At 59.9% G+C, this 19,937-nt stretch overlaps 1 protein-coding gene across 3 annotated transcripts; it reads left to right on the plus strand.

The window, feature by feature from the left end:
• Positions 1 to 2,222: 2,222 nt before the first annotated feature.
• On the plus strand, positions 2,223 to 19,919 carry PLCD1 (phospholipase C delta 1). Of its 3 annotated transcripts, none has more exons than XM_080673917.1 (15): positions 2,223 to 2,382; positions 10,815 to 10,979; positions 14,299 to 14,527; positions 15,688 to 15,817; positions 15,909 to 16,140; positions 16,579 to 16,780; positions 16,886 to 17,030; positions 17,107 to 17,256; positions 17,350 to 17,508; positions 17,744 to 17,903; positions 18,103 to 18,219; positions 18,581 to 18,759; positions 18,844 to 18,976; positions 19,053 to 19,202; positions 19,581 to 19,919. In XM_080673917.1, exons 1-15 carry the CDS (start codon positions 2,349 to 2,351, stop codon positions 19,664 to 19,666), a joined length of 2,271 nt encoding a protein of 756 aa, XP_080530043.1. In that variant the 5' UTR covers positions 2,223 to 2,348; the 3' UTR covers positions 19,667 to 19,919. The 3 variants fall into 3 exon arrangements, 2 of the variants coding, with proteins under 2 accessions (XP_080530043.1, XP_080530042.1); XR_013960885.1 differs by lacking the exon at positions 2,223 to 2,382 and adding an exon at positions 7,184 to 7,298 and having other exon boundaries at positions 18,598 to 18,759; positions 19,581 to 19,918; XM_080673916.1 differs by lacking the exon at positions 2,223 to 2,382 and adding an exon at positions 7,184 to 7,298.
• Positions 19,920 to 19,937: the final 18 nt, after the last annotated feature.

Below are 19,937 nucleotides of genomic sequence, written 5' to 3' on the forward strand. Positions count from 1 at the left end.
GGCAGTCATTGGCCCAGACACTAGGTTTCACCTGTCCTGTCTTCCCAGAGCCTCCTCCCCCCAAACCCACCTCACACACACCCTGAAGACAGGATGGGCAGCTGGGGAGGTGGGGAGATGCCTGAAAACTCTATTAGGCAACTAGTCTTGGGGCAGGCATGACCTCTCTGTGCACCCGGCTGAGCCTGCTGAGTCACCAGGATCTCGGGGCATCTTGTAGAGGTAGCTGAGAGCTGGGATTTGGCAAGAGGGGAGAGGTGCCCGGGAGGCGGGGGGGGGGGGGGGGGGGCTAATTTAGGCACCTGGCAAGTTTAGGCTGAGGGAGCAGAATCCAGCAACTTTGTGGTTGGGTACAAAGCCTCTTGCTGGGCCCTCTAGTCCCTCCACACACACAGGTACAGGCATAGCCACCACACAGGCTTTCCTCAGCAGACACAAGCAGAGTGCCTCCCAGCCTGTAGGAGAGACAGAGGCAGGCAGACAGGAGAGGTGAGGAGAGTGCTGGAGTGTGGGCTGACCCCTCAGAGCAGCAGCAGGCTGTGCCCAGCCCTCTCCTAGCAGAACCCGGTTGCATGTGCCAACTCTGAGCCGGCCACGCCTATCCTGCCCAACCACCCTGGCCAGGGAGGGGCTTAGCTCCTCTGTCTGGGCCAGAGGCCAAAAGAGGGCCTATGTGAGGGGGACGGGGGGGGGGGGGGGTGCAAAGGAAGAAGGAGCCCGGCTGCAGCCCTCACCAGGGGCATCTGGGGCAAAGGGCGAGGAGACAGTCCCAGATCATGCCCTGGTTTGGGCTTGAGGCTCAGAACTGGGAGGTGATGTGAAAAAATAGGAACGATGCTTCAGATGAAGCCAAGTCAACCGCTGGTGTCAGAATTTCATTGGGTCTTTGCCTGGGAAGAGGAGCAGGGCTTGAGGAGGCCTGATTTGCTGAATAGAGGGACTTGCTCCCCCCCCCCCCCCAGGACATTAGAGGTAACTCAAGGAGGCCCCCAGAGGGCAGGCCTAGAAGGGTGTATCTTAGGTGGGAGAGGAGAGGTGAGCGCAGTGAAAAGAACCCTCCCTCATCGTCCCCACCCCCAGGCCGGGCTCCAAAGTGAGGCCCACGCAGAAGGGAAATCCAGGAGGGCTCTGCCAGGCTGGGGTGGGGGACAGGACAACCACAGTGAATGCCGGGTAAAAAGCTTGAGGGAGGTCTGTGGAGGGAGGGGCTCTCCAAAGTCCTGAAGTCCTGACCCATTCCCCACCCTCAGAACCAAGAGACAGGGCCACTCAGGCTGGCTGTGCTGGGAAGAAGGGCTTCTCCAGAAGGGGCCCAGCTGGCTTCTGCCAGACTCCCATCCTGGGAGGCCCTCAGGGGCTCTCCCACACTTAGCCCAGCTCTCCCAAGGGGCCTTCCCAAAGGGCGATGGGTAGCAGGATCCCCAGACTTTCCCTGGGGGTTCTCTAAGTACCCTGTAAAGAGGGTGTCTGGGGTCCACAGACAGCCTCTTGGGAGGCCATCCAAAGAATGGAGCCTGGGAATATCACCGGACCTCAGGCTCTACACCTGTCAGCCACTGTGCTGCACAGATTGCCAGGAGTTTGGGGTGGGGGGGGGGTCTCAAAGGTGAGCTCCTTGCACTCCCTTGCTGTGAGCTTCCCGCCCCCGCCCCACACAACCCCCACCAAAGGCGCTCCTGGGATTAGAAACTCCCCAGCTGGCGGGGAGGGGGCCCTCCTCCGGACAAGGTCCAGGAACCCTCTCTGAGGACCTCGGAAGCCGTGCCCCCGTTTTGCAGACGGGAAAGCAGACCCGCGGGGAGCAGCGGCTAGACGCCAGGACGCGGAGCTCCCTGTCCACAATCTGGCTGGGCGTCGGACATGACGCCGTCCCGTCCCTTCCCGAGGGTGACGCCAGATTCCTTGGCGCATCTCCTCGAGCCCAGGGAGGCGCCCGCGGGCAGGGCGTGGGGCTGAGCCGCCCTCGGTAATGACAGGGCCGGCCGCTGTGGGTGGCAGCGGCGGAGGAAGCGGGAGGGAGCTGGTTATTTCTGGCCGGGGCGCGTCCCCCCTCCAGCGGCCAGGGTTAGGCGGACTTCCCAGCCCCTACCTCGGCCCTCCCTCCCGCTCCCGGGCTGGGGCGGGGAGAGACGCGGGTTGGTGGACCGGAGGGGCGGGGGCACAGGCGGGCTGGCGGGGGCGGGGCGGTGTCCCGGGCCCACCCCCGGCCTCCTCCCACCGCAGTCCCTGCGAGTCTCCACCGCACTCGGCTCGGACCCGAGGCCGCCGGCGCCGTCGCCGCGCGCGTGTGCCCCGCAGCGCCCCACTCCCGCCGCGCTGCCCCCGCCCCGAGGCGCCGCGCGTCGGGCATGGACTCGGGCCGGGACTTCCTGACCCTGCACGGTGAGTGCCTGGCTGGCGCGCTGGGGAGTCCCTGCGAGGGTCCACCCCGCAGCAAGCCGTCCCGGCTCCGGGAGGAAGACCCCGGGGTCCTCCATCCACCCTCCGCCCCGTCCTGGCCCGCCCTCGGCCCTCCGGTCCCATCGGGAAAATCTCGGCCCAGGACTTAGGGTGGGACTGCCAGGCTCGACCCTGGGCGTTTCCAGTTCAGTCCCCCAGATCTAAACCGGGGTGGCGGGGTAGGGGCGCGGGTCTGAAGACTTTTCCCGGGTCCCCCCAGCCTGGGGACGCCCCCTCACCCTGGTCACGGAAGGCGGGGCTCCGTGGTCCAGCGCGCACGGAGGGGCCGAGGAGGGAAGGAACCAGCATCCACGAATAACCGAGTTCTCCCCGCCCCGTCCGGGCGCTCGGAGAAGCTCCACAAAGCCCTGGAGTGCTTGGATCGCTTCAGGCCGCGTGGGTGTGGCGGGGTGGGGGGATGGGTGGGGGGGTGGGGGGGGAGGTGGGGCGGGAAGGTGTGCAAGGCTGGCAGAGGTCGGGCCGTGGCGCCCTAACTGCCCCGCGCAGAACTCAGTCAGTCCGCGATGCCCAGGCTGCGGGCGCGGGTGGGGGACAGCCTTATTCCTCCATCTGCGCATCCTCCTGGCGGGACAGGGCCAAGTCTCAGCTGGAAATGCCTGAGCCTCCACCCTTTGTCCAGCCGAACTGTCTCCTCCGACCCCGAACGGAGTCTGAGCCAGCTCCTTGCCCTAACGCGGTCCCTCCTGGAGGGAGAGCAGCCGCGGGCTCCCGACCCCAGGACCTGGGGGCCTTATGGCTGGACGGGACCCCCAACCTGGACCTGGCATCTTTTTGCTCCAGCCTGGGGTCTCGCCTACACTTCGGGAGCTTACCCACTTGTCCCCACCCCCAACCCCACCGTCAGTCAGCTCAGCAAGCCCCGCCCCTCTCACACCAATCACTGCTTAACCATACCTCCTTCAGTCTCCTAGTACCCTTAGGGTTAGAGACTTCCTGTCCACTATCCATCCTCTAAACCAGACCTGGAGATAATAGTTGGGAAAGGGAAAGTCAGAGCCTCCCCCCACCCCCCAACCAGCTGTCCGACCCGGAGGTGTTCTTATCAGCCAGTCCCAGTCTGTCTCCTTTCCTAGTTGGCCAGACCTGGTCCCCGTGGCCCAGAGAGACCTGGCTCCATGCCCAGAGCTGTTACCCTCATACCAGTAGCCCGGGCTCCTCGAGGCAACCTCGTGTCATGGGATCCCCACTCCTTCCAGTGCTCCCTCCTCTCTCCTCAGGCCAGAGGTGCCCCAATGCTCCTGCCAGCCTGGCAGGAAGGGAGACTGGCAGCTCAGAGGACCACGCTGGGGACCTCTGCTTTCTCTCTCATCATCCCTTAGCTCGTCTAGTGCTGTCCGCCCTGCTCACTGCCACTTCTCACACGCCTGCCTCACACCCAGACCACCTAAAAGCCCTCAGTCGCCTCTGGCACGGCTTCGGCCTCAGCCCATGTCAGAATGGGCTCCACCTCAGGCATCTACGCCTTTGTCCGCTCTCTCTCCCCAGGCAGCCCCCGTGTCTCCCCTGGAGAGGAGGCTGCCTGCAAGCTCAGCCAGGGCCTCCCAATCCTGTGGCACGGGCTTGGCCGCCCTGGCCCATCCTGTTTGAGACCTGCCTCCCTGGATATGACATGTCCCTTCTGTCCTCACCCCCAGATACATGCAGAGGCAGTGTAGTAGACCTGCATGGATTCTGGGCAAACTCCTTGGCTTTTTCATCAAGACAAATCCCTTAATTGTGCCTCATCTGTAAAATGGGGGATAAGAATACTACCTACCGCCAAAACCGGTTTGGCTCGGTGGATAGAGCGTCAGCCTGCAGACTGAAGGGTCCCAGGTTCGATCCCGGTCAAGGGCATGTACCTTGGTCGCGGGCACATCCCCAGTGGGGGGTGTGCAGGAGGCAGCTGATCGATGTTTCTCTCTCATCGATGTTTCTAACTCTCTATCCCTCTCCCTTCCTCTCTGTAAAACATCAATAAAATATAGTTAATAATAAAAAAAGAGAATACTACCTACCTCATAGGGCTGCTGTGAGGATTGAAGGAGGTGACACCTATAAGGCAGTGAGAACAGTGCCTGGGACCCAGCCTGTGCCAGGTTCCCCCAGGTGACCATGCCCTGTGCGTTGCTGCCTAGTTCGTTGGGAGATGAGGGTACACCATACGGCAATCCCTAGCCAGGAAAAAATGTGACCGGAACTGGGTTCAGGAATCCAGGGGCTCCTTCCCAAGTCTGAGGCCCTCTGACTGGAGTTCCCGGCCCCCCATCTCCTCCTAGCTCACTTCCTCTGCTCTCTCCATTCTGGCCAGGGCAGCACTGGCGTCTCGAGCAGGTTCCCAGATGTGCCTGAAAGGACACAACCTTCCAGGGCCCTGTCCTCGCTGAACACATCTGCCTCCACCAACGTTTCCTACACCGAATCCCTCCTGCCCACAGGAGAAGTGGCATTTGTAAAAGTGGAAGCAGGTGCCCTGGCCGGGTGGCTCGATTGGTTGGAGTGCTGTCCCACACACCGAAAGGTTGTGGGTTTGATTCCTGGTCAAAGCAACACCTAGGTTTCGGGTTCGATCCCTGGGTGGGGTGTGTACGAGAGGCAACAGGTTGATGTTTCTCACCTCTCTCTCTCTCTCTCTCTCTCTCTCTCTCTCTCTGTTCCTCTCTCCCTCCATTTTTCTCTCTCTGAAATCAATAAAAACATATCCTTGGGTTAGGATTAAAATTTTTAAAAAGGGGAAGACAAGCTATATAGGAAGACCCTGGCTTCATCTTGGCCTCCGGAGACCTGGGCTCCAGTCCTAGCTTTGCCGTATATTGTGACCCTGGGCAAATCCACTTGCCTCTCTGGGCCTGTTTTCTCATCCGCAGGATGGCAATACCCATTTCACAGGTGTGAAGTTAGAGGCACTAATGGGCATGGGAGCTCTAGGTTGGCTAAAAAGCCACTATCCCCAAGAGATAATGGTTCAGAACCATCATAGCAAGTTGGGGTGGCCAACGCCCTATCCACCTCAATTATGATTCAAAGTTCTGTTCACACTACACGGACACACACTGATCAGTCACTTTTTTGTGCCATAGGCCACTTTGGCAGTAGGTGAAGCCTGCAGGCCCTTCCCAGGACCTTGTTTTTAAATGTACCATAAAAGGCCGAAACCGGTTTGGCTCAGTGGATAGAGCGTCGGCCTGGGGACTGAAGGGTCCCAGGTTCGATTCCGGTCAAGGGCATGTACCTTGGTGCGGGCACATCCCCAGCGGGGGGTGTGCAGGAGGCAGCTGATCGATGTTTCTCTCTTATCGATGTTTCTAACTCTCTATCCCTCTCCCTTCCTCTCTGTAGAAAATCAATAAAATATATTTTAAAAAAAATCATTTAAAAAAAATAAATGTACCATAAAAGATATCATTCAAAAGGCAAATTACATTGAGATGTGATTCTATGATTGGTCCTCCAGCTAACAACCCTTGCATGGTTTCTCTCAAACAGAGGTTCCCCTTACACTCTGCTCCCCGCCCCTTTCCAAAATGAGTAACAACTTGTCTGTGCCCATATTGCAGCTCATCTGCAACAACACGTTCCCATGACTTACTCTCTGTGGAGTGACTTTAGGCAAGTCACCTGGTGCTTCCGTTTATCGTCGCTGTGCTTGCCTGTGCTAGTAAGTGGCTTTGCCAGTGACTCACTGCCAGTGCTGGGGACTGGAGCTGAAGGGAAGCGAACTATTCAGAGGCGGGGAGCGAGAGAGGAGTGAGTCAGGCCGGCAGGGGTGGTGTCCTGACCTTGGCACACAGTAGGGGCTCAATAAACAACTGCTGGGCGAATGACAGAGAAGTTGTAACTTAATGAAAGGCCCCACTGTTCCCCTGCACCCTGGCAGCACAGTGTGTATAAAGTGGCAGTGGTCCTCATGTATTTATCAAAGTAGCCTGTGTTAATGGACTCATTTAAGATCAGCATTTTTTTTTTCTTCAAGAATTCCTTTCGCATTCCGAACCTTGGAGATTACCCACTCAGGTGGGGAAACAGAAGGAAACAGGCCTGACTGAGGTTCACAAGTGAGGCGACAGCCAGCTGAGTCACAATGAATTCGTTGAGTAATTTTGGTAAAATACTTGGCTGGCTAGGTTGTCTGGCACAGCCTCCATCCCGTTCACCGCTAGACTGCACGCTGCCCCTCAGCCTCCTCCCCGAGACCCCAGCTGGTGTTTGGAAGCCAGGCTCAGGCTCCACCCCCGGGTCGGACCCCGCCCCTCTGCGGAACACCGCCTTCCCGTGAGGACCCCGCCCCGGGTTCGCCCCCTGGGTCCTGACTCGTCCCGGATCAGCTTTCTGGGTCTAGCTCAGCCTCCACATCGCCCCCAGGGCCCGGCTCGTCCCCGTCCCCGCCTCTTTGGCTCTGGCTGTGCCCTCGATCCACTTTCTGGCTTCTGGTTTTCGTCACTGATTCGCTTCCTGGATTATGGATTTGTCCCACTCCGCCTCCCGGACCGGGCTCCTCCTCCGGGGCGCCCCGCCCCCTGGGTTCTGGCTCCTCCTCTCTCCGCCTGGATTCCGCTCTCGCCCCACCTCCAGGGGCTATCGGCCCCGCCCCTTTCAGCCCAGATTTCTCTCTCGCCCCGCCTCTAGGGCTGAGGCCCCGCCCCTCCAACTGGGTTCTAGCCCCGCCCCCTCCTGGTCTCCGCCCCTGCTCCCGCCTTGTTAGGCATCTGGAGACTAGTGCATTGTCCCGGGCCAGGCTCGGCGGGCGGCGGGGCCACTGCGGAGCATCATGCAATTTCTGCGGGGCCGGAGCCACTCCAGAGAGCTCTACCTGCAGGAGCAGAGCCTCAAGGTGGCGGCGCTCAATGGGCAGAGGCTGGGTAAGGGTCGCAGGGAACACCGAGATCTGTGGAGACTGGGACGGCAGCTGGGGCAGGAGGCAGACTATATGTTCCTTTGATTGGACCTGTTTAGTATTCCTGTGAGTGTGTGACCTTTTGTGGGGCTGTGTTTGCAGGGGTGGCATGTGGGGTGAGTCCTGGGGCCATTGGTTACCCCTCCTCCTGACATACCCCAGCTCCTCTAAGCCTCCCTGCTCCTTGTCACCCCTCCCTCCCTCCCTGTTTATAGATTTATGAGGCACCACCGGATATGTGGCCTGATGCGTAACTGGTATGACTGTAATCCTGAGATGATCTGCAACAGTGTGTGGTCCAATGTGATGCTGTGTGCACTATGGGTGGCAGATGTGACAGTGGGTGATCCAGGCGACTGAGTGGTTCTATTACTTTGCGTTATGATGTGTGTTTTGTGGATTTTCTGACATTACTACTGGTGACAGTGTACTCCTGTGTGGTGGCTGCATATGGTAATGTTTCCTATCATGGACCCTGTGGGCAGGCTTCTGAGTCCTGACTCCACCATGTAACTTCCCTGAGCCTCAGTTTCCTCATCTGTGAAATGGGAATAGTGACAGTGCCTCCTCATAGGGTTGTTAGGGAGGTTAAATACATGCGCTAAGAACAGGATCTTATTCAAATACTAACCATTATTATGGTGGATGCTATTATTATCATGATGATGATGATAAGGCACTGTGTGTTGTGTGGCTGTGTGTGAGTCCATGTAACAATGTGCATCGCTGTGTGACTTTATCTCAGTATTGCCATGTATTATTATGAGTCCCAAGCCCAGTTTGTCTCCATTATGCACCCCCCTAGGTACATGGTCAGGACTCCTGGCACCCCCCTCAGCCTCCTATTGGTGCCTACAGCACCCTCCCCTGGGCACCTTGCTGTGTGCAGCGGGCGGCCCCTGAGCTCAGAGGCCTCTCCCCCCACCCTCCCACAGGAGAGGGCACTAGAGCTAAGTGAATGGGGCTGGGTGAGGAGTGCCCACACTTGCTGGGCGGTGGGGCGGGCAGCCCAGGAGCCTCCGAAACAAAAGGGCCTCCATGAGGCTCGGAGGTGGGGGCGCCTGCCCAGGTGGCCCAGTGGCCCAGAGGGCAGTGTTATCAGCGCCCACCTTGGGAGGGAGGTCTGTGTCCGGAAGTCACGTCGGCAGCCAGGGGGCTTATCTCTGCCTGACTGCAGACAGGGCCACAGCCTGGCTCCGGGACAGGATGAACATGTCATCTCCTCACGGTGTTTTCCAGAGCTGGAGGGTGGGGCTCACCTTCTCCTTTCCCACCCCCTCCCCCCCAGTCCCATCCAGCGCTGTGGGCAGGGGCTGGTCCTCATGCGTGCCCAGCTTGGGGGTGGGTGCGGACGGAGTGTACGGTGTCCCTCCCAGGTGCACTCCAGCCTCAGAAAGGACCGTGGGGTCCCCGGCAGAGGCCGAGGTGCCTCTTCTGGCAGCATGGGGGCTCCCCCTCCCTTCCTCTGGTTTTGAGCTCCACAGACACAACCAGCAGTTTAGGACATCCTGCCGGATGGAACCCCCTTCTCTTCCACTGGGCTTCTCCTGGGGCCGAAGGGGAACTGCTCCCACCAAGGCAGAGGGGTCTCCTGGGGTGGAGAGACTTGGGACAAAGGTGGGGGAAGGTCACATCAGAAGATGGCCTCTGAGAAGGCTCAGAGACGCCTCCTCCAACACTGTCCTCGCCCAGTGCTGATGGGGAGCTGGGGCACAGATTGGGAAGGGAGTTGCCCAAAGCGATAGGGAGGCGGGAGTTAGCCCTGAGCTTTGTCCCCGCTGGAGGCAGGAGACTGGCAAGGGGAAAGAGGATGTGGTGACGGGGGGCTTACGGAAGTGGCCCAGAAAGTTCTGTGGGTCCTGTGGGTGTGTGGGCCTGGCTAGGGAGTGGGGAGGTAAGGACACAGCGGGAGAGGCTCTGAGGGGCAGGGAATCTGGGCTCAGAAAAGAAAACCCTACAGGCCTAGGCACAGGCCCCACAGGCTGGACGCACACGCTCCCTGCTGGAGCAGAGGACAGAGATGGCTATAGCCACACACTTTTAATATTGGTGACAGACATGAGGTGACATGGCCAACTGGCTCTGAACGGAGCTGGCTGCTGGACTGCATGTGGCCAGGGTGATAATACAGATATAGATAGATAGAGATACAGATCTATAGATAGAGATATAGGGTGATACATGCAGATACAGATCTATAGGTACAGATATAGGGTGAAATGGACAGGCACAGCTGTAGATGGGTCTCACTCTACATGACAATGATAGGTTATTAGGGTTGGGGGTCTCTCCTTGATCACACTTGGCACAGGGTCTGCTGGGGGCGAGGGCTCCTGGGGAGGGGCATAGTATCCCTTTGGTGCCTCTTGCTTGGGCACCATAGCTTTGGGAGCCCATGCCTCAGGCCAGCCTGGGTCTCTGAGAGCAGCAAGGGGGTGCCAAGCAGCCAGGGTTCTGGTCCTCGCTGTGGGGCTGGGCCTGGCCCCAGCTTCTGAAAGGGCTGCACTGTGACTTAAGGCTGCTGCACCCGGAGGCGTCCTGGACCCAGGACACTCAGTGATGGGGTGGGCGTGGGGGGACAGGGGCACCCCAACAGGATGAACACAGGCTGCAGTGGGCTCCTCTCTTCTGGGGCCAGGATCAAGACCCACTCAAGTAGGTGCAAGTCAGGGGTGGCGATGGCAGTGGTGAGGGTGGCAGGGATGGGCACAAGGGCCCCACAGTAACTACAGTGTTGGCACTAAGAACTACAACTGCTTTACCTCCGGGCCTTCCCAGAATCGTGCATCATCTCGTTTAACCATAGCCCTTCCCTTTGAGGGGGCTGCTATATTTACCCTCAGTTTACAGACGGGAAAGCAGGGGCCCTGCAACATGGGGCCACTTGCCCAGGTCACACAGTTAGTCGGGGGTGGGGTGGGGGGACCTGGACGTAGGCACAGGTGATTCCATAGCCCCTGGAGTTGGGAGGCTGTTGGGCTGTGAGATGCTCTGGATCCATTTCCATCGGTGTCTGCCCCTTTTCTTTCCTGCTCTGCCCGATCTTCTAGTCCCGCTTCCTTCAGGTCACTCTGACCCCTACGTGTGACCAGGAGGGACCCACCTCGTCTTTCAGAGCCAGGCTACTTCCTGGGGGGGCGGTGTCTGGTTCCCCAGGGACCAGGAGTTCTTAGATTAGCTGCCCTCCCTTTGTCCACTCAGCTGGTGGCGGGGGGGGGGGGGTGCAGGTCAGTGTACGAAGTGTGGCCCTGAGTGGATAGGCAACCCAAGGTTTGCATGGCCTCGGCTGGCTCAGAGATGACTTCGTGGTGGAGGCAGGGCAGGGGAGCATGGCTGAAGGGGGGAGATGTGAACAGAGAGATGAGGACGAGGCTGGGGAAAAGTGGGCTCCTAGAGGGTCTGGAAGTGGGCGTGGCCAGCGTGGGGTCTGGGACAGCAGGGACACTGGCGGAGGTGGCATCTTACGAGCTCTGCCCCCTAGGCCTACAGAACGACGAGGACCTACAGGCGCTGCTGAAGGGCACCCAGCTCCTGAAGGTGAAGTCCAACTCATGGCGGCGAGAGCGCTTCTACAAGCTGCAGGAAGACTGCAAGACCATCTGGCAGGAGTCCCGCAAGGTCATGCGGAGCCCCGAGTCCCAGCTGTGTGAGTGCCCCGGGGCGGTGCGGGAGGAGGCAGAGTGTGCAACCCATGCTTGGATGGGGACGCGGGTGCTGGCTGGGGGTGGAGTTCCATCATGGACCAGGACCACAGATAGGGAAACTGAGTCCCAGCCTGGTGGGGCATAGGTCTGTCATGCGATCAGGACCAGTTATGGGGACATTGCAGCTAGCCAGAGTCTGGGGTAGGAGGCAGTGAAAATTGAGTTCTGGACTGGGCTGGAGAGCGCAGTCACGGACCCAGGACTACAGATGGAGATGCTAAAGGCTTCTGGGGGTTAGGGGCACGTAACCATGACCGCAGGGGGAGGAAAGCAGGTTCCGAGGAGGGAGAGAGCTGGACAGTGTTGTGTGAACGCATAGGTATCCGCCCAGGCAGTTGTGGGGAGCAGGGAAGTTGGGTGGACTGGACGCCAGGTGTGGCGAGGCCAAAGCCAGCCCAAAGTTGGGGCAGATAAAGCCCGGTTGGGATGTGATGTGGGGCCCGAAGGAGGTAGCCCTTCCCTAGGACTGGGACCATACCAGGGAGATGGGGCCGAGTGCGGCTAGGACATGAACAGAGAGGCCTCAGCAGGGTAGCTCCCTCAAGGGCAAGGGTTCGAGGGCTTTCCAGAAGCTTCGGAAATGGCCCAGGAACCCAAGGCACAGGCCTGCAAATGGAGAGTGTCCCCTACAAGGCCTTAGCGGGAAACTCTGATGACTGCTTAACACAGAATGCCCCAAAGTCTTTGACAAATGCGAGGTCTACGCTGCACCTCTACTTGGTGGGAAAATCTCAGACCAAGGCTGTCCCGAGAACTGTGGTGATGGGAATGTCCTATAGCTGTGCTGTCTGTCACAGTTGCCACTAGCCACCTTGGTCACTGAGCACTTGAAATGTGGCTGGTGTGACTGAGGAATGGAACTTTTCACTTGGTTGAATTTTAATGAATTTCTATTTAAATGACCACATGCGGTTGGTGGCTGCTATACGGGCTAGAGCAGCTGGGTTTCTCACAGCCCAGACCTCAGGAAATCCCTCACCCACTCACCTGCCTATGGCCGTTTGGGGACAGGCAGGGTCAGCACAGTGGCAGGTCTATAGGGAATGAGGTCATACACAGGTGACAGGCCCCAGGTAGGAGTAGGAGGGTCACAGGAGGAAGGGGCGGGTCAGCCCACAGAAGGTACCCCAGGAAGGGTCTGCTGGGCCTCAGGACACTGGGCAGAAACATAAGGAGGTATGGCCTGCTGACCTGTGGCCTAAGGGGCCAGAGGTGAGGCAGGACAGGAGCAGGGACAGATGTGGGGAGCTGGGCTGGGGCCTTGGGGCTGTGGGCCAGGGCAGGGTCTGAGGGGATGGAGACTGAAGCGCTCTCAGAAAACCACCCTCCACGCACGTCTGCCACTCAGCACTGGAGTGACCCTGACCTTGCCTCTGGGGCACCAGCCAGGCTTCTTCACAGGCCTCTGCCCTGATATGGAGTTTCCCGCTAGACGCTGGTGGGTGGCGGCACCGTGGGAACGGGGCATCTTACGCTCTGAGCCCTGGGGGTTCCTGGGAGCCCAGCCGCCAGTCCATCTGAATGGTTCCCAGTGTGTGCCTCCCACCTGGTGGGGCTGTGCGTGGGGGCGGCAGCGGAGTAGAGACTCAGGCCTTTCCAGACCTGCCCTGGCGAGGTGAGACCCTCACATTGGGATGGCGATAAGCAGAGGGCAGGATGGAATTCCAGGGAGGAGACCCAGTGTGAGCAAGAAGCAGGGCGAGACTGAGGACGGGACATGAGTGAGGGGGCTGCAGGGGTGACAGGTCCAGGGTCGGGCGTCGGGTGTGGTCAGGTGAGGACAGTGGCCCAAGGGGCTCCCTTCCATGTCAGAGCCACTGAGGCAGGCCTTAGGCTGTGCTTGCCTGCTGGCTGCTTCCCTGCTGAGGGTGAGACTGTTGTCCTCAGCGGTACTCAATCCGCAGGGAAACTGAGGCCCGGTGAGGGAGTAGTGGTTCTCTCTGCCTCTGCTCCCTGATCCCTAAGTCTCCCCTGATTCTGTCACCACTAGTCCCCTGCGCCCCCCCTCCACCCCCACACACACCACCCCACTCTGGTTCCCAGGGGCAGACGGGCATTATCAGCAGTGGAGACATCTGGACTTTCTCTCTGGTGCGGGTGGGGGTGCCGGCCCGGGAGCTCCAGGGCTCAGGCTTCCTGTTTGCACTCCAGCCTGGGTCAGGGGCAGCTGGTGTGGGGCCTAGTGGGGCGCAGGAGGCTCTGGGCACAGGGATTAAGCAGGGATATCCCCTGAACCTTAGATGGCTCACGTGTTCCACTTCCCAGAGCCTGCTGTCCGGGCTGGGCCCACGGCACACACATGGGGCCTGCAGGTGGCTAGGAGACTCCGGGGCACTCGGGTGTGTGCGGGCACCAGGGGGGACAAGCGGCTTTCAGCTAGAGCTGGTCTCGGACCCAGGACAGATGGAGGTGGATGGCTCAGGATGGGGGGAGGGCAGGCACAGTGCCTGGTGGGATTGGCTCCCAGCCAGATCAGGGAGGATACATTGGGGGTTAGGGAGGGTAGGCAGGGCCTTGCTGCTCCCTGAAGCTTGGAAGGCTGCAGGGCCCTCGGCCTGGCTCCCAAGGGCAGAATGATGGCATCTCTCAGACCCCCAGTGTGCATGCTCCAGTCTGCCTCTTGGGATCCTGGAGGGCAGAGCCTTCCTGCACCCTCCTGGCCCAGGGGTCCCCTGAGTTCTGGACACATACAGCACAAATGGGGTAAGGTCCTCTTTACCCTCTGACACAGTACCTTTCCCTCTGTGCCCCCAGACCCCAAAGCCAGGGCTGGCTGAGGGTGGCTCGCGCCTCCTGAATGGTCAGGAGAGGGGGCTGGAGGCTCACACGACTGTCTGAGGGGAGAACGGGTCCAAAGTCAGTCTGATCAGGAGGGCGTGTGGCCTCCTCTCGGTCACAGGCCCCAAGCTCCAGAATGGTTTGCTCTGCCCCAATCCTCTCCCAGGGCTTTGCTCCCTACAGCACAGAAACAGTGGGGTCTGGGGCCCAAGGCCTGCCCACCCTGCAGTCAGTCCCTCTCTTCGCGTTCACTCTGCCCACTACAGCTGTGTCTCACATTCCTTCTCCACCTCGGTCTCTGCCTTCCTTCCTCCTTCCGCCGCCACTGTCTGTCCTCCTGCCGGCTCCTTTCTCCCTGGATCAATGTCTGAGCTCCAGCCCCACCTCTGTCTCTAAACTGTGGTCCCTTCCTCTGTGGCCTCCACCATGTCGGGGGCAGGGGGTGACCTCATGCTTCCCTCTGCCCCCATCGCCTCCTTACAGTCTCCATCGAGGACATTCAGGAGGTACGGATGGGACACCGCACGGAGGGCCTGGAGAAGTTTGCCCGTGACGTGCCCGAGGACCGCTGCTTCTCCATTGTCTTTAAAGACCAGCGAAGAACACTAGACCTCATCGCCTCATCACCAGCTGACGCCCAGCACTGGGTGCAGGGTCTGCGCAAGATCATCCATCACTCAGGCTCCATGGACCAGCAGCAGAAGCTGCAGCAGTATCCTTCTGGTGGCCGATTCTGGCTGGGGTGGTCCCCAGGTCAGCCTGGGAATGGAAGATGCCCGGCTCGGACCATCATACCAAAATAGCACAGATTTGGTTAAACAACAGAAATACCTTTTCTCACAGTTCTGGAGGTGGGAAGTCCAAGATCAGGGGGCCAGCATGGTTGGGTTCTGGTGAGAGCTGTTCTCCTAGCTTCTAGATGGATGCCTTCTTTCCCACTGTGTCCTCTGATGGCAGAGAGAGAGAGAGAGAGAGAGGGAGAGAGAGCAAGTTTTCTGGTGTCTCTTCTTATAAGGACACTAATTCCATCAAGAGGGCCCCACTTCATGACCTCATCTAAACCTCCCAAGACCCCAGCTCCAAATACCATCATATTGTGAGTTAGGGCTTCAATACACACATTTTGGGGGAACACAATTCAGTCCCTAGAAGAAGGGAAGCAGGGGAGGCCTCTGGAGCCGTTTTTGGTCCACTCTGACCCAAGCACCAGAGAGCTATGCGGCCCCCCGATGTCCCCTCCTCCCCCGTCTGTAACCAGCACGGAGTTGTGAGGCTGAGGGGTCATCTGCTTCAGTGGGAGACCTAGTCTCTGGCATTTAAATCATCTATTTCTCAAGGTCAAGGCTGAGGGGAGAGAGGATAGAGGTAAGAGAGACCTGGGGGCTAAGTGCCCCATCACGACAACATGATCAGTGGCTTGACATTTGCTGTTTCCTATAAAGTAAGCCCCAAGTGCTTTAGTCAAGTTGGCTAACGGTTATACACTGAAAACGAGAGGACATAGCTTGAAATATTAACAGAGTTATCCCTGAGGCTAGGGGGGATTTGTTTATTTTTCTTTATTTGCTAGATTATCTACAATAAATCCTTTTATAGAAAGAAAATAAATATTTTTAAAATTGGAAAGGGTTCAAAGCCAGCGGATAGGAAAAAGACCCCGTACTAGGATGTAACATTTCCACTCAAGAGGCCACCAGGCCTTGCCCCTGGGATTCGGATTCCAGTAAGTGGGGCCTGCAGGGAGCTGTGTCTACTAATACAGTGGCCTCGGCCTGCCGGGGCCCAGGAGTTGATGTTGGGCTTGAAACATGGCTCTGGCTGGGGCTCTGGGGGTACGTGGGCGCCTGGGTTCTTTCCTTACTTCTTGCCCAGCTGGATTCACTCCTGCTTGCGAAAAGCTGACAAAAACAAGGATAACAAGATGAGCTTCAAGGAACTGCAGAACTTCCTGAAGGAGCTCAACATCCAGGTGGACGACAGCTACGCCCGGAAGATCTTCAGGGTGAGGCAGGAGGGAGCCCTGGCAGTGGGGTTCTCGGCCCTAGGCCAGGGCCAGCTCTGAGCCTGCCCACGGGGCTGTCCTGGCTTTGCAGGAATGTGACCACTCCCAGACAGACTCCTTGGAGGACGAGGAGATTGAGGCCTTCTACAAGATGCTGACCAAGCGGAAGGAGATCGACCGCACCTTCGAGGAGGCTGCAGGCTCAGGGCAGAGGCTGTCCGTGGATCAGTTAGTGACCTTCCTGCAGCACCAGCAGCGGGAGGAGGCGGCCGGGCCTGCACTGGCCCTCTCCCTCATTGAGCGCTACGAGCCCAACGAGACTGGTGAGGGCCACACCAGGCTGGGAGACCCCTGGGGACACTGCAGCCCAAAATAGGGAGCTGCAGGAACGGGGGTGCTCAGGCAGCCTCAGGACCCGGCCAGTATTTGCCGGCCCATGAAAGCAGGCAGATGGCAGACAGGATCACTACCTGCCTCAGTTCCTCCTTCAGGGGGTTTTGAGGAGCCCTCTCCCAGGAAAGAGGGAGAGGAGGCTGGGAAAGCAAACACTGTCCCTGCTTCCCTCTTGATGCCCATCCTGGGCCCACCTTTGAGACCCGGCCCTGTCCTGGAGAGGGCTCCTGTGTGCAGGCACAGAGCCAGGGGAGGTGAAGTGCTGTCCTCAAGGGCCTCACAGTGTGGGGGACAGAACAGGAGAAGACAGGGCCCCAGGAGGTGGCTGGCCGGTGGAGGGCTCTGACTGGGCCCCGCCTCCCTCCCAGCCAAAGCACAGCGGCAGATGACCAAGGACGGCTTCCTCATGTACCTGCTCTCGGCCGACGGCAGCGCCTTCAACCTGGCGCACCGGCGGGTCTACCAGGACATGGGCCAGCCGCTCAGCCACTACCTGGTGTCCTCCTCGCACAACACCTACCTGCTGGAAGACCAGCTCACCGGGCCCAGCAGCACCGAAGCCTACATCCGGTGGGGCAGCCCGTGGAGGCCGGGGGCGGGGCTCCGGCGGGGGCGGGGCTCCGGCGGGGGCGGGGCTCCGGCGGGGGCGGGGTCCTAGCGCCACTCCCTCTACAGGGCGCTGTGCAAAGGCTGCCGCTGCCTGGAGCTGGACTGCTGGGACGGACCCAACCAGGAGCCCATCATTTACCACGGCTACACCTTCACCTCCAAGATCCTCTTCTGCGACGTGCTCAGAGCCATTCGGGACTACGCCTTCAAGGTGGCCACACCCCTGGGCGGGGAGGAGGGGAAGGCTAGGGGTGGCCAATCCCTCCTAATCTGCCTTGGACCGCCAGGCGTCCCCCTACCCCGTCATCCTGTCCCTGGAGAACCACTGCAGCCTGGAGCAGCAGCGCGTGATGGCGCGACACCTGAGCACTACTCTGGGCTCCATGCTGTTGGACCGGCCGCTGGAATGGGCCACCACCAGCCTCCCATCCCCTGAGGTGCACAGTGGGCATGGGGGTGCCCAGAGAAGAGGGCAGGGAGACTGGCTGGGAGGCCAGCTGGATCTTGACCAGCTGCCCCTCCATCCGTAGCAACTGAAGGGGAAGATCTTGCTGAAGGGAAAGAAGCTAGGGGGACTCCTGCCCCCCAGCGGGGAAGGTGGCCCTGAGGCCATTGTTGTGTCAGATGAGGATGAGGCAGCCGAGATGGAGGATGAGGCCGTGAGGAGCCGAGTGCAGCACAAGCCCAAGGTTCGAGGGGAAGCTGTGGGGGGAGGGCATCCCTGGTCCCTCCCCCATCCTCCCCCCCCAGCACCGGGTGGGATGGTTGCCTTGTCTCAATTCTCTGTGGCTGCCACTCAGACCCTCTGCCCCCTCTCTGTGTCTGTCTCCCTCTCTCTGTCTCTCTGTGTCTGGGTTTCTGGCTCTCTCAGTGTCCACCTGCCCCCACCTCTGAATCTAACCCGGGCCTCCCCGTGGCCCCCAGGAGGACAAGCTCAGGCTAGTGAAGGAGCTCTCTGACATGGTCATTTACTGTAAGAGCGTCCACTTCCGGGGCTTCTCCAGCCCTGGCAGCCCGGGGCAGGCTTTCTATGAGATGGCGTCCTTCTCTGAGAACCGTGTCCTCCGACTGCTCCAAGAATCAGGTGAGCCCCGGCCCTGCACCCTGAGGGTGCTGCCCCTGTCTGACTATCCGGGCTGGCCAGGGCCGACCTGGCTCCCCCCCACTCCCCACCCCCTGCCTGTGAACAAAGTTAGCACTCCCAGCTGTTACCAGCGGAGCTGGTGGGAGGGACTCAGGCACGCCTGAGGCCTCCATGTCTGACCACCCCATACCCGCCTCAGGAAACAGCCTTGTCCGCCACAACGTGAATCACCTGAGCAGGATCTACCCTGCTGGGTGGAGAACCGACTCCTCCAACTACAGCCCCGTGGAGATGTGGAATGGGGGCTGCCAGATCGGTATGCACTGGCTGGGCCCGGGAGGAGGCCGGGCTGAGGGTTTCAGTGCAGAGGGCCAGGGAGCAGGAGACCAGGGGACCTAGGCAGGGCCAGATGCAGGAGTGTGTGGGCTTAGGAGCTGGTGACCTCCGTTGGGACCATCCCCTTACCAGCGAGACAGTGCCTGAAGCCCCATCGTTAGCATCGTAGTCCTTTTGAGTCCCAGCACCAGAAATGGGCTGTGAGGTTGGTGCCGAGGGCAGGAGGCCTTGCAGCGATACTGGCCCCTGCTTCTGCCTCACCACGTGACTCACAGGCCTCAGTGTACCCTGAGGAGGCTGAAGCCAACCCACAGCCTGTGACTGCTCTGTCCTACCTGTAGTGGCCTTGAACTTCCAGACTCCTGGACCAGAGATGGACGTGTATCAGGGCCGCTTCCAGGACAACGGGGCCTGTGGGTACGTGCTGAAGCCTGCCTTCCTGCGAGACCCCAGCTCCACCTTCAACCCGCGTAACCTGGCTCAGGGGCCCTGGTGGACTCGGAAGCGGCTCAACATCCGGGTATGGCCAGCCAGAGAAGGGCCAGGAGCCCACGGGCCACCCTTCCCCCTCAGTACCATCCCTGATGCCCACCACCTTCCCTAGGTCATCACAGGACAGCAGCTGCCGAAAGTCAACAAGAGTAAGAATTCCATTGTGGACCCCAAGGTGACGGTGGAGGTCCACGGCGTGGGCCGGGACACGGCCAGCCGCCAGACCGCAGTGGTCACCAATAACGGTGCGTGCCGAGGCGGGGCTGGGCCCGGCTGCTGCAGCTGGTGTCCCGGCTGCTGACATAGCGCCTGTGCCCCCAGGTTTCAACCCGTGGTGGGACACGGAGTTTGAGTTTGAGGTGGCGGTGCCTGAGCTGGCACTCGTGCGCTTCGTGGTGGAGGACTACGACGCCTCCTCCAAGAACGACTTCATTGGCCAGAGCACCATCCCCCTGAACAGCCTCAAGCAGGGTGAGTGTTTGTCTAGCAGGGGTCCTCAAACTACGGCCCACAGGCCACATGCGGCCCGCCGAGGACATGTATCCGGCCCGCCGGGTGCCGCTGCCTGTCCTGCTTAGCAGCCGACTCGTCCCGGGCCCGCAGTGCGCATAGGAATTTGTTCATAGTTGTTTTTTTTTTAACTATAGTCCGGCCCTCCAACGGTCTGAGGGACAGTGAACTGGCCCCCTGTTTAAAAAGTTTGAGGACCCCTGGCTAGGGGAGGGGAGGGCAAGGTGGGGGGCGGCAGGGCCTGGCATCTCTTGGGTGGGGGTGGCTGTCCCTTGCAGCATCCTGCCTGAGTGACTGGAACTTTCCTTGTGTGCTCCTTCCCACCCCCTCACCTGCCAGGATACCGCCACGTCCACCTCTTGTCCAAGAATGGAGACCAGCACCCATCTGCCACCCTCTTTGTGAAGGTGTCCCTGCAGGACTAGGCTTGGGAGCGGGCCAGGCCTCTGTCCATGGCCGAGGGCAGGGCGGGTGCGGCTGCTCCCAGCTTCACCCTCAGAGCTGGAGGCCTGCACCGCCTTCAGCTCTAACACACTGTCTGTGCTGCTGCCTCTCCCGGGTCCTAGGCGCTGGCCTGGGCCCTGGATCTGTCCTCACCTCCGTTAAGAACAACACTGCAGCCCTCTCCTCCCTCTGGCCCGCCCTTGGTTGACGGTTTTTATAAAAATCTTAAGACTAAGTTCCCTGGCCTCTTTA

The sequence above is a fragment of the Plecotus auritus genome (assembly GCF_963455305.1).
Source record: "Plecotus auritus genome assembly, chromosome: 6".
Lineage (NCBI taxonomy): Eukaryota > Metazoa > Chordata > Mammalia > Chiroptera > Vespertilionidae > Plecotus > Plecotus auritus.